At 49.5% G+C, this 11,944-nt stretch overlaps 5 protein-coding genes across 5 annotated transcripts; all 5 read left to right on the plus strand.

Annotated features, from left to right (window-relative positions):
- Positions 1-64: 64 nt before the first annotated feature.
- BDV38DRAFT_280121 (ATP-grasp domain-containing protein) lies at positions 65-2,160 on the plus strand (the record flags this gene model as incomplete). Its single annotated transcript, XM_032059222.1, has 2 exons — positions 65-137; positions 224-2,160. 2 exons carry the CDS (start codon positions 65-67, stop codon positions 2,158-2,160), a joined length of 2,010 nt encoding a protein of 669 aa, XP_031916691.1.
- Positions 2,161-2,988: 828 nt separating this feature from the next.
- Positions 2,989-4,325, plus strand: nbp35 (Fe-S cluster-binding ATPase). The gene is made up of 2 exons (XM_032052461.1): positions 2,989-3,165; positions 3,228-4,325. Exons 1-2 carry the CDS (start codon positions 3,135-3,137, stop codon positions 4,172-4,174), a joined length of 978 nt encoding a protein of 325 aa, XP_031916692.1. The 5' UTR covers positions 2,989-3,134; the 3' UTR covers positions 4,175-4,325.
- Positions 4,326-5,407: 1,082 nt separating this feature from the next.
- On the plus strand, positions 5,408-7,752 carry BDV38DRAFT_240046 (pepsin-like aspartic protease). The gene is made up of 4 exons (XM_032053845.1): positions 5,408-5,674; positions 5,734-6,333; positions 6,391-7,154; positions 7,208-7,752. Exons 2-4 carry the CDS (start codon positions 5,948-5,950, stop codon positions 7,333-7,335), a joined length of 1,278 nt encoding a protein of 425 aa, XP_031916693.1. The 5' UTR covers positions 5,408-5,674; positions 5,734-5,947; the 3' UTR covers positions 7,336-7,752.
- A 1-nt stretch (position 7,753) lies between these two features.
- On the plus strand, positions 7,754-9,741 carry BDV38DRAFT_240048 (putative cofactor for methionyl- and glutamyl-tRNA synthetases). The gene has a single exon (XM_032053846.1). It carries the CDS (start codon positions 8,044-8,046, stop codon positions 9,364-9,366), a length of 1,323 nt encoding a protein of 440 aa, XP_031916694.1. The 5' UTR covers positions 7,754-8,043; the 3' UTR covers positions 9,367-9,741.
- A 120-nt stretch (positions 9,742-9,861) lies between these two features.
- Positions 9,862-11,321, plus strand: BDV38DRAFT_290287 (2,3-butanediol dehydrogenase; the record flags this gene model as incomplete). The annotated part of the gene is made up of 6 exons (XM_032061451.1): positions 9,862-9,939; positions 10,015-10,048; positions 10,139-10,387; positions 10,484-10,570; positions 10,635-11,114; positions 11,194-11,321. 6 exons carry the CDS (start codon positions 9,862-9,864, stop codon positions 11,319-11,321), a joined length of 1,056 nt encoding a protein of 351 aa, XP_031916695.1.
- Between the last annotated feature and the right edge of the window lie 623 nt (positions 11,322-11,944).

Genomic DNA, 11,944 nt, shown 5'->3' on the forward strand with positions numbered 1-11,944 from the left:
AAACGATCTCCACGACATCAACCAACTGGTCCTCTTTGCGGGAGTCTAACTCGAGCTGGACAGTATGCGTCTAAGAGGCCAAGTCAACGAAGTGATGTCCGGTGTAATAATAGCGAAGGATGGAAATGACCATGACGGTGAGTGTGCAGTCCGTCTATTTGCCATCGTGCATCATGTACGTTGATGCCATCCAATGCCTTACTTACAAAGGACATTGCTCCAGTTCGAATTCTCTGCACATGGAATGCCAATGGGCCCGCAGATACCACAGGACCTATATCTTGGCAGTCCATTGACATCTGTTTCAGAGAGATCTCCAGGTCTCCCTCGTTCGTGTGGGCTACGAACGCGGAAGATACTTCGCTGTTGATCGAGGGTTCAGCAGATGAGCTGAACCGGGTTGATCCGCAAAGTCTTGGATCCACAGCAGCATTTCAATTTCTGCTCGACTGTCTGGTAGCTGCTGGCCGTGAGCATGGTTGTGTGGGCAGGCTTGTGGTACCACAGTCCCGTGGGTATATCGTACGGTCCGATATCATCCCATTACGATTACTGGACTGCCGGCCGGTGGCTGGTATTGTGGGGTTCGCTAGACCCCATCAGTTTTTTGAAGGAGAATCTATATGTATCAAAACATTACACCAGGTTCTCAATACGTTCGCCGTGTCTGCTGGAGGGATGCTTTTGAAACAGATTAATACCGACAAAACCACGCTCGACTCGCAGTTAGAGGACCTCGATGTGGAATTGCGCAACCGATTGTCATTTCCTTGGCTGTTAACGCAGAGACCCAAGCGCAAAACCCTTGCTCTTGTTGAAGGCGGCCGTCGTAGCCCTGATTATCGAGGGAACGGAGAGACCGTCTTCACTGCGGCTGAAGCTCTAGGGATTGACATGGTAGTGCTCGACAACCCCGGACACTGGTTAGAAGGTCCCCGTTGGGCTCACTGGCGAAAAGCTTTCCTTCCGATTGAATGTACCTTGCAGTCTGATGAGGTGTTTACGCGCCGGGTTGTTGATGCAATCCGCGCGTACGACGGTCACATTGATGGCCTCGTGACATTCTGCGACCACTACCAAGAGCCAGTCGCTGCCGCCGCTTTGGAGCTCTCATTGCCAGCGTGTTCTCCGGAAGCATTTGCTCTTGCCACTGACAAGTTCAGGCTAAGATTATTTGAGGGACATGAAGCATATGAAGCGTCCAGCGTGCAAGAAGCTACCAACATCATACTAGAGCACAACCTCGAGTTTCCACTTATTTTCAAACCCCGTACTGGATACCTCTCAGAGGGAGTGTTCAGAGTGGAGAGCCTCGCCCAGGTAGAGGATGCTGTACAATCGATCAATGTCGAGAGACACGGCACAGCCTTCGCCATTGAGAGGTACTGTGACGGGCCGGAAGTGGATGCAAACTTTATACTTTGCGATGGTGAGGTGTTACATTTCGAAGTATCCGACGAATTTCCCAAAGGTGCGGATGTTAACGGCAACGGAAACGTTGAAAGCTTTATTGAACTAGGAGGTGTCTTCCCATCCTGCCTCCCCGTTGATGAACTTGCCCTCCTTCGAGACTCACTGCATCGAAGTTTGTGTCAAATGGGTTTCCGGGACGGGGTCTTCCATCTCGAAGCGCGGGTTGCGAACTCAAGCATGGAATTTACGAAGAAAGACAATGTGCTTGACTTAACCGAGCGCAGTGTTCCAGTCAAGGGAAAACCCTCAGTCTGGTTGATCGAGGTGAACCCCCGACCACCCGGCATCGAAGTCTCCGATGTCTTGAAGCATACGTATGGCATCGATTACTGGGGCGTTGGATTGCTCTTTGGTCTCCAAGACAGACAGCGTGTCAGGCAGCTTTCACATACGTTTCTGCAAGGGCCGCAATACTGGTCCGAGACAATATTCATTCCGGTTGAAAAGGGTGGGATCTTTGATTCGGAGGACGTGTGTCTAGAACTCTTCAGCAGACGCCCTGATCTTGCTGAATGTGTCTCGTGGTATCATTGCCATTATAGCAAAGGCGCTCGCGTACCAGACCCTCGCACCACAGGTGTGTTTTCGTGGGCGGCACATTTTAACATATTTTCGCGATCATCTCGGGCACACTTGTTGGAAATCGCGGACTGCATTAAGAAGGAGGTCAAGTTTTCTATTATATAGATGACGATAGACGTTATCACGAACTACTCCCTAACAGCATAACAAATGTGCACTCAATTCGCTAATGACTGATAGGAAACGGGTAATTGATGAGATGGACGCAAAGAACTTCTAGGGTTCGGGTTCAACACTTCAAACCCGCTCCTGACTTGGTATCGAGTCAGGTTTTCTGTAGTTAATCCAAATGATCACTAACTCAATCCTAAGGGTAAAACATGTACTCCGTATATATATATATATGTGTGTGTGTGTGTATGTGTGTGTGTGTGTAGAAGAAGCTTTGAAAGCGCGCTTTAGCGCTCTAATAAACTGTGTGCAGAAAGAGATATCTAAGGAGTAATCTAATAAATCGATCGAGTCTATATCGAGGTGTATTGATACAGTTATTCAGGTACATGGCTGGTATACTAGGTATTAGCCAGTAAAAATAACAGTATTTTACTTTAAGATTTATTATTTCTCTACAGGACTCCGTACGTACTCGGGATAGATCTTTAGATTGACTAGTAAATTAGTAAGAAAGCAGAAGAATAGTCTGTATGTATGTAGTTTGCCAGGCACTTCTTTATTTTCTCGCAGACTTGGGATTAAAACCCTGCCCCTCTCTACTCTCTTAGTATTTACCCCTCACCGACTCGCGTAGGTTCGGATGTTCACAACGAGCGTTGCATCGTCAATGAAGGAGTCAATGCTCTAGCCTTCCGATTACTTGTATATAGTATCGAAGGAAATTTATTGAGGGCTTAGATCGCTCTTATCGAAGACTCCGACACCGCACATAGGATACCCAATGGCTACTAGAATGTTTGTAAGCTAGTAACCTTATCTAATCAAACCCCGATTATCAAGCATTTCTTCCGCCACCTTTATCTAAGTTTCCCTCAAATGCTGCGTCTGCACAAGTTCTTCTATCCATTTATTTTTATAAAAGAAATAAATAAATAAAAGCAATAGCTGGGGGATAATATCACATTATGTCGCCAAGTCTAGTTGCTCCAGAGCCAGGTATGTGTGTACTTCTTCGATCGGAGGTATCGTTTCCCTTATGTTTTGCTAATTACTTCCAGAGCACTGCCCTGGTCCTGAGTCGGAGCAGGCAGGTCAAGGTGATGCCTGCGCTGGATGCCCCAATCAACAGATTTGTGCCTCTGCCCCGAAGGGTCCCGATCCCGATATTCCCATCATCCAAGAGAGACTATCCCAAGTCCGACACAAGATCCTTGTACTATCCGGGAAAGGTGGGGTTGGCAAATCGACCTTTTCCTCTCTCCTCGCGCATGCGTTCTCAGCGAATCCAGACTCGATGGTTGGCTTGATGGACACCGATATCACTGGACCTTCGATTCCAAAGCTAATGGGGGTGGAATCCGAGACAATCCACGTGAGCAACGCAGGCTGGAGCCCGGTGTGGGTGACAGACAACCTAGGCGCAATGAGCGTGCAGTTCATGCTACCCAATCGGGATGATGCAGTGATCTGGAGAGGGCCAAAGAAGAATGGTCTGATCAAACAGTTCCTAAAGGATGTGGACTGGGGTGAGCTGGACTATCTCATTATTGACACACCACCGGGCACCTCGGATGAACATCTGTCTGTCAACTCTCTCCTGAAGGACTCCGGAGTTGACGGTGCTGTCGTTGTCACTACACCACAGGAGGTATCCCTACTAGATGTTAGGAAAGAGATCGACTTCTGCCGCAAGGCCGGTATTCGAGTCTTGGGGTTAGTTGAGAACATGAGTGGCTTTGTCTGCAAGAACTGCAACACTGAAAGCCAAATTTTCCGGGCCACGACGGGCGGTGGTAAACGGTTGGCGAAGAAAATGGGCATCCCGTTCCTAGGGGCGGTCCCTCTCGACCCCAGAATCGGAATGGCCTGTGACTACGGTGAAAGCTTTGTAGATGGCTTCCCAGATAGCCCGGCGGCAAAGGCGATCAAACAGGTGGTGCGCGCGGTCGGACAGTTGGTTGGAGAAGACCCTGATACTGTGCTACCGGATGATACAGCAGAGTGATGATTGCAATTTTCTCCTTTTGGGGCCATCTTTTGTTTTCAAGCGTGATTGCATTGGGGGTTAAAACTGTTCGAGACTTTGGCGTTTCTTTGGCATACAAACGATTGATACCACTGCAGATCATTCGAGGTTATCTAAATAGCATTATGAGTATTAAGTGCGTTTGACTTAGTGAGCATCAGTTTCCAAACCAGTGGCGCTCCCAGTTCGTATCGTGCCGTATAATGTGTTGTACACGGTCAAGAGCCAAGCCTTAAAAATGTGCAGCGCTGAAATGTAGGGACAAGCCGGTCCCGTCCCTAATGATAAATCCACACAGTAATACTCCACCAGGGATTTCTCAGGGCTGCCACCTGCCTCATGAGGAGAGAATCGGCACTGCCAAGCATGACTATACTGGCAAAATCGTTATGTATAAATTGGGTACCCTGTTGATCGACGTTACCCAAACTATAGATAATTCTTGGCCCTGGTTAGAAGGTGAAATCCCACTTCTTGACATCCCCCAAGCTTCCTTGTGAGTAAGAAATGGGAATCGACTTGTCTTTGGTGTCCAAATTCTAGCGACCGTTGATTGGACAGGTCTTCGAAAAGGACTCTCCGCTGTTCATGGCTGCAGAATTTATCCACAAGGTTGACGCAATCCATGGGGTACGTAGGCAGATAAGTAGTCTTAGGTCTCGGCCAGTCGAGATCCCTCCGTGTCCAAAAGCGCTAGATTATACCTATCAGATTTTAAAAACAAAGTTAAATCATATCTACTCCGTATGGAACTTCGAGGACTATTCCCAAACCTTAACAAGGGCCAATCGCACGTTTTCCTTGATTCTTTCTGGGGAAAATCATCCCTGTCCGTACTGCGTCTTATGGGACAATTGTACGGAGTACGGAGTAGTGTACCATACGGAGTAAGAGTGACTTGATTGCCGACGCCGCTGTGAATGGCTAGACTTTTGGAGGCAACGCTGCTTCAGGTGGACGAGCTGAAACAGTACTTGAGGACGCTGATTGGCCATTAAGTTTGCCGCTGGCGGGCCATCAGTCCGGGTGTTTCAAAAATTGTACCTCCGTGCTTTAGCTTCCCAAGCCTTGAGTGGCTTTGGCGGCTGTGATATCCACAGCTGCGATGCCTAAGGTTTGCCATGCCGACCCAAACACCGATCAGTCAACCCACTGTGTCAGCCATATTGACTAACGGGCGAGGCACCAAGATTGTCCCCTCCCTACAGCTAACGTCACGTCGCTGTGGATTGGCTCCTTTCACTCTATTCAATTCTTGGACTCGCCTTCGAGTGGATCCAGTACAGGATGCTTCCAAGCCTTCCAGTAGAACGATGGATGGTCTATTGGCCCCCTATGAGTGGACCATATAAGCGTCTCAAAAGTCTTGGACGACTACACACAAAGTATTATATCTCGGAAATGGCTCCATCTGGCTGCTTCTGATGTCCATGCCTTTGCTGTGAATTTTTTTTTCGCCTTCCTCTTCTTCCAATTTTTGTACGGTTACTTTTAATTGCTCTCCTTCTTAGATATCCAACTAACCCCTTCTAATTCAGTTCCTAGCGCCTTGCTTGCAAGACCGGCTTCTCTTCTCTGAGCACTGTCTTCTGACCATATACAGGCGTCCAAGTCAGGCACTTGGCCCTGGTATATACCTTCGTTTCATTGATATACCCTTTCTTTGTATAGATACTTCTTTTTTTTCTAGTCCCTCTAGCAGAGGCTTAATATCGTTCATTCCAAACTCAGAAGCAGCACAAGATTGCCACCATGAGATTTCTTCTGACTTTTCTGATTACTTTCTCTCTCGCCTGCGGGGTGCTTTCACTTCCGTCCGGCTTAAAGTCTCAAGTCAAAGGCAGGTCCTTTAAGGTTGAGCGGGTACGGCGCGGAAATGAGCCTGTCCATGGCCCAGCGGCTCTGCGCAGAGCATACGAGAAATTCGGGATTGTCCCAACAGACCTTGGGATCGATTTGGATGATTTTGAACCCATAACGGAAAGGCATGCTGTCATTGCGAAGAAAGATGCCACTGAGCCGGACCAAAAAGGTGCTGTTAGTGCAGCCTCAGTCCTGGGGGATGCTGCATTTGTCTCTCCCGTCACTATCGGCGGTCAAAAACTTGTCTTGAACTTTGACACTGGCTCTGCCGACTTGTAAGTGCAATACCTTACAGAATAAGCTCATCCTAGCCGTTGACAATTAATTTACAGCTGGGTGATGAATACGGGGCTTCCAGAAGAAGCTCAAAAGGGTCGTACAGTGTATAACCCTTCCAACTCTTCTACGTTCAAGAAAATTGAGGGGGCTACTTTCAACATCTCCTACGGTGATGCCTCGTATGCGTATGGTGGTGTGGGTACGGACACTGTCAACGTGGGGGGTGCCATTGTCTCAGACCAAGCCATTGGTATTCCGGATATGGTATCCAGCGCATTCATTGAAGATGCCACCTCAAATGGTTTAGTGGGATTAGGATTCTCGTCTCTCAACACCTTCAAGCCTAAGCAGCAGAAAACCTTCTTCGATAACATTGCCGACAGTCTGCAGGAGCCTGTTATGACTGCGTCCCTCAAAGCCGACGGCGTCGGCGAGTACGAATTTGGCATACTCGATCATGACAAGTACCAGGGCGACATCGCCAATGTGAGCGTAGACTCTTCTAGTGGGTTTTGGCAGTTCGAATCGGCGAAGTTTGCTATTGCGGATGGAGATATACAAACCATCAAAGAGAACCCTACTGCCATTGCAGACACCGGAACCTCGCTTATGCTGCTCAGCCAAGAAGTGGTAGACGCCTACTATGCAAAGATTGAAGGTGCAATTTATGCCAGCAGTGCCAGCGGATACATCTATCCCTGCAATGCCTCGCTTCCGAGTATTTCAGTTGCGTTAGGATCCAAGCATCTGGCGACAGTTCCAGGCAATCTGATCAATTTCTCTGAAGTTGGTATCAACAAGACGACCGGCGGGAAGGGTGAGTTCCTTTTTTTCCAATTTTTTTTTGACTCATTACTCATGATCTACTAGTTTGCTTCGGGGGTGTTCAATCTAACCAAGGGTCCTCGATGCAAATCCTCGGCGATGTGTTCCTGAAGGCCTTCTTCGTGGTCTTCGACTTGCGGGGACCTTCTCTGGGAGTTGCAACCCCCAAATAGTTCGGATACGGTCATCTTGGGTCACATCAATCAACAATTATCGAAAGATAGAGTATAGAATATAAGAAAGATTTCATACACATCTTATCTTTCTTTATCAACGGGTTAGACCCGAGATAGGGTCAAATCATGGACCAAAGGAAGCCAAACGCTCCCCAATTCTGTAGATTACCGGTTATCCATAAGAAGTAGTAGATCATTATCAGAGAATAGGGCAAGAATAAGAAGGCTTAAGAGGATCTACACGCAGAATATCATCGTGAACCAAACCTTAGTTTGGGTATGCTTAAAACAAACGCCGTTTTGGAATGCTGAGTCATGCATTGAAATCCTAACCGGATCTGGTTAGAGCTCGAACAAGCAGCAGACAAAAAAAAATCAAAGCAAAAACCACGCCTTTGAACCGCTCGCAAGTACATTTCAAGAAGGACATCGCGTGTTGTATGCTTTCCAACTAGATTAGATTCATGAACATTATTTAAAGAATATCTTTACGTATTAAAAAAGATCCCAATTGTCTGGGATCTTGGTGGAAAATAAGTCAAATTGTCTCCCTTTAAGCCTGGCGTGACCCTTTTGCGGGCCGCAAGAAGAACCCCGCGGTTGGTTCGACCTTTGGGACTGCGTTTGGGAATCATTTCTGTTGCCCCTCCTTGTCCGCCCACCACTTCATCTTTTCCCTTGTCTCGTGTCCGTCCATTCGCAAAAATGGCCATCAACTCCGCTCCTGAGTCCTCCCTCCTTTCCCTCATCTACCGCTCTTACCCCACCGCTGTCTCTCCCGATGCCACAGAGACCGACCTCTTGACCGTCTCGCCCAAGATTTTCCCTCAGACCACCTTCTCCACCCCGGAAGAAGCCGACATCAAACAATGGCTGGGAACAATCTCTGGTCTCCAGGGTGCTCTTACCAAGGATGAGAAGCCCGTCATCACCACCATCCTCGGGCAGCTGAACAGTCACTTGGCTACGCGGACCACCATTCTCGGGTCAAAGCCTTCCGTTGCTGATATCGCGGCGTATGCCCTTCTGGCTCCAGTAGTGGAGAAATGGAGCCCGGAGGAGCGTACCGGCGAGCAGGGCTACCACCACATTGTGCGTCACATTGATTTCGTGCAGAACAGCCGGTTGTTTGCGCTCCGGATCCCCGAGGAGGAAAAGATTGCCATCGATGTGAACGACGTGCGCTTCGTACCTAAGCCTGTGGACCCTAAGGAAGAGAAGGAGCGCAAGAAGAAGGAGAAGGCTGCTGCCCAGAACGCCGGCGTTCCGGCCGAGGGCAAGCCCCTCGTTGTTGGAAAGGGTAAGCCCGAGGCTCCTAAGGAGGGAGCAGCCCCCGCCGCTGAGGGCAAGCCCAAGAAGGAGAAGAAGGAGAAGAAGGAGAAGCAGCCTAAGGCAAAGCCTGCTCCCGCTCCCGCTGCGCCCCCGTCTCCATGCGCCATTGACCTCCGTGTCGGCCACATTCTTCGTGCTATCAACCACCCCAATGCCGACTCCCTCTACGTTTCGACTATTGACTGCGGTGATGCCCCGGGCTCCGATAACACTTCTTTGGATGAGGCTACTGGCAAGACCGTCCGTACCGTGTGCTCGGGTCTGAACGGGCTCATTCCTCTGGAGGAAATGCAGGGCCGTAAGATTGTCGCTGTTTGCAACCTTAAGCCTGTCACCATGCGTGGAATCAAGTCCGCAGCTATGGTTCTCGCAGCCTCCCCCCGTGTCGCGGAAGGTGAGGACTCGCACGCCGGTCCCGTTGAGCTCGTCAGCCCTCCTGCCGATGCGCCCGCCGGATCTCGGGTGTACTTCGAGGGCTGGAACGACGCCGAACCCGAGAAGGTGCTCAACCCCAAGAAGAAGGTCTGGGAGACCTACCAGCCCGGATTCACAACTACCGATGACCTCGAGGTTGCCTTCGAGGCCAGCGCTGTTCCTGCTGTGCAGGGCCAGGAAGGCAAGCCTGCCCTGGGCAAATTGGTTACTCAGGGAGGTGTTTGCACTGTCAAGAGCCTGAAGGGAGCTACCGTTCGGTAAAGGAGAATAATCACTACATCTATCAATATTAACAAGAAAGAGAGAAACAAAACTGAGCTCAATTCTAGACCAGAAAGTCCGTCAATTATTTATGAATGGTATGGATATATATAAATCACTTGCGTGCATAGCATGGCAGTAAAAGCAACAGTGTTTTAACGTGAAACGACTTCTGTCTCCAATCTTCTATTGTAACGTTTTTGCGCATGTACATACACTAGGTGCCACCACTGTTACACTGTATCTCCTCAATATTCGCCTCTTCGAGATCAATCCCACTTCTGCCCCGCAGACTCCTCCACATCTCAATAGCGGAGAAGCGCCTCTAGATCCGGGAATACCCCATGGTATCCCCAACCCCCAATTCCTTTCCCCCCTCTGTAGGGCAATATGTGAATGTTATATAGGTAACCTACCTGAGGACTGCTCCGCGAGAATCATATACAACCTCTATTCATCAGCTTTTCACAACAACACCGAACTGGAAAGACCACAATGCGAGCAGTTCGCTTCCACGGACGCGGCGACATCCGCGTCGACCAAATCGAAGAACCCGTCTGTCAAAATGGCCAAGTAAAGGTGCAAACCACACACCCAACACGATCAATTCATATCCAGAATCACCCCCACGAACTAACAGAAAACCAGATCCGACCTGCTTTCGTTGGAATCTGCGGAAGTGGTACGTACCACATTCCCATTACACCGACTCCTAGCCCTTCCATCATATCTAGGGGGGGGAAAGAGGAAACAACTATCTAACTGACCCTAGATCTCCACGAATACCTCGCCGGCCCATCAACCGTCCCTCAAACCCCGCATCCGATCACCAACGCCACCCTCCCCGTGACGCTAGGCCACGAGTTCAGCGGCACAGTTGAGGAAGTCGGGGCAGACGTTACAAGAGTCAAAGTCGGGGATCGCGTGGCCGTCAAGCCGAACCTGTACGATGGGACTTGTGCGCGCTGTGTACAAGGGAGGGTGAACTGTTGTCGGAATCTGGGGTTTATTGGGTATAGCAGTGAGCTTTCGGGATTTTCCTTTTCTTTTTTTTTCTTTGGAACTACGCTATTACATAATGGCACCTTTGGTTTTCCTCGCTGATCAACGAGTATAGGTAATGCCGGAGGTCTATCGGACCATGTCGTTGTGGATGAGGAACGGGCAAGACTGTTACCGGAGGAGATCCCGCTTGATATCGGAGGTAAGTATAAAATATATCTTATGTTATAGACCCGGAGGGGTATCAAGGCTAAGGATGCATGTAGCCCTCGTCGAGCCTCTCACCGTAGCCTGGCACGCCGTGACCCGCAGTCCCGTGGCAACAGCCCGTACGGCCCTCGTCGTCGGGGGAGGCCCCATCGGACTCGCCGTGGTGCAAGTCCTTCAAGCCCACGGCGTCGAATCCATAGTAGTAGCCGAGGTGTCAGCGCAGCGACGACGATTCGCCGAAGCCCTAGGCGCCACGGACGTGCTAGACCCGCGAACAGAAGACATCGAGGCCAGAGTGCGCTCGCTGTCGAGCGATGCGGGGGCGGATATCGCTTTCGAATGTTCGGGCGTGCAGGCCGGATTCGATTCTGCACTGAAGGGGGTCCGAGCCCGGGGTACGGTGACAGTCGTGTCACTGTGGGAGGAAAAGCCGGTGATTGATGCGTGGGAGCTGGTTGGGTCCGAGAAGCATGTCATCGGGTCGGCGATTTTCGATGGTGACGATTTTGAGGCTGTTATTGATGCCATCGCGTCGGGTATGTGGGCACTAACTAGTAATGCCTGTTTGCTTTTCCCACGTTTCTTTTGGTTAGATTGCTGACGTTGCAGGAACAGGGAAACTTAAGCCCCAGTCTATGATCACGAGTAAGATCTGTATGGAGGAAATTGTAGAGAAGGGGTTCGAGGCGTTGATCAATGAGCGGGATAAGCATGTCAAGATTTTAATCGATGTATCCGCATGATCCATTCGGGGTGGTGGTCCTCGAGGTACCTCTCTATCCCACATCGTAGATATCCAGAATACCAGATAGTATGCGCAAGTTACACAACTCCCGGTCCAAATCCCAACCATCGTAAGCTAGAATCGCAATTTCTCCGACGCAAGCAATTAGCCGACTGGGTTCGGGAGAGAGAGCATGGTACACCCTGGCACGTTCGTTCAGCTCCGTAGAATAACGCCCACTCAGCCAACTTCACGAACCCAGACCGAGTCCCGACCCAGCTAGCTGCAGAAACCGGAAGAATCAAAAGAGGCCAAAAAGAAAGGCAACATGTCAGCCCTATCTATTACTAGTACTACCTACTATTTACAACTAGAGTGTCAGCAAGAAAAACCCACCACAAGATACTAGTGGCGGGAATAATAACATTTCAACAACGCAGTATAAGCAAACACGTGTTTGGATACGAAGACCAAGACACACGAGTTCAAAACTACACCAATGAAACACAGCATTGAAGCACGACAGTAAGGACAGTAAGGGGACTCACAGCCTGGCCCCAAGGTCCTAGAACCGGAGAAGGTCCCTCACTCACTGCATGAATGACACCACTTTTTTATTTTCTTATTTTTTTTTTTTTTTTT

This window comes from Aspergillus pseudotamarii (assembly GCF_009193445.1).
Source record: "Aspergillus pseudotamarii strain CBS 117625 unplaced genomic scaffold BDV38scaffold_11, whole genome shotgun sequence".
Classification (NCBI taxonomy): Eukaryota; Fungi; Ascomycota; class Eurotiomycetes; order Eurotiales; family Aspergillaceae; genus Aspergillus; species Aspergillus pseudotamarii.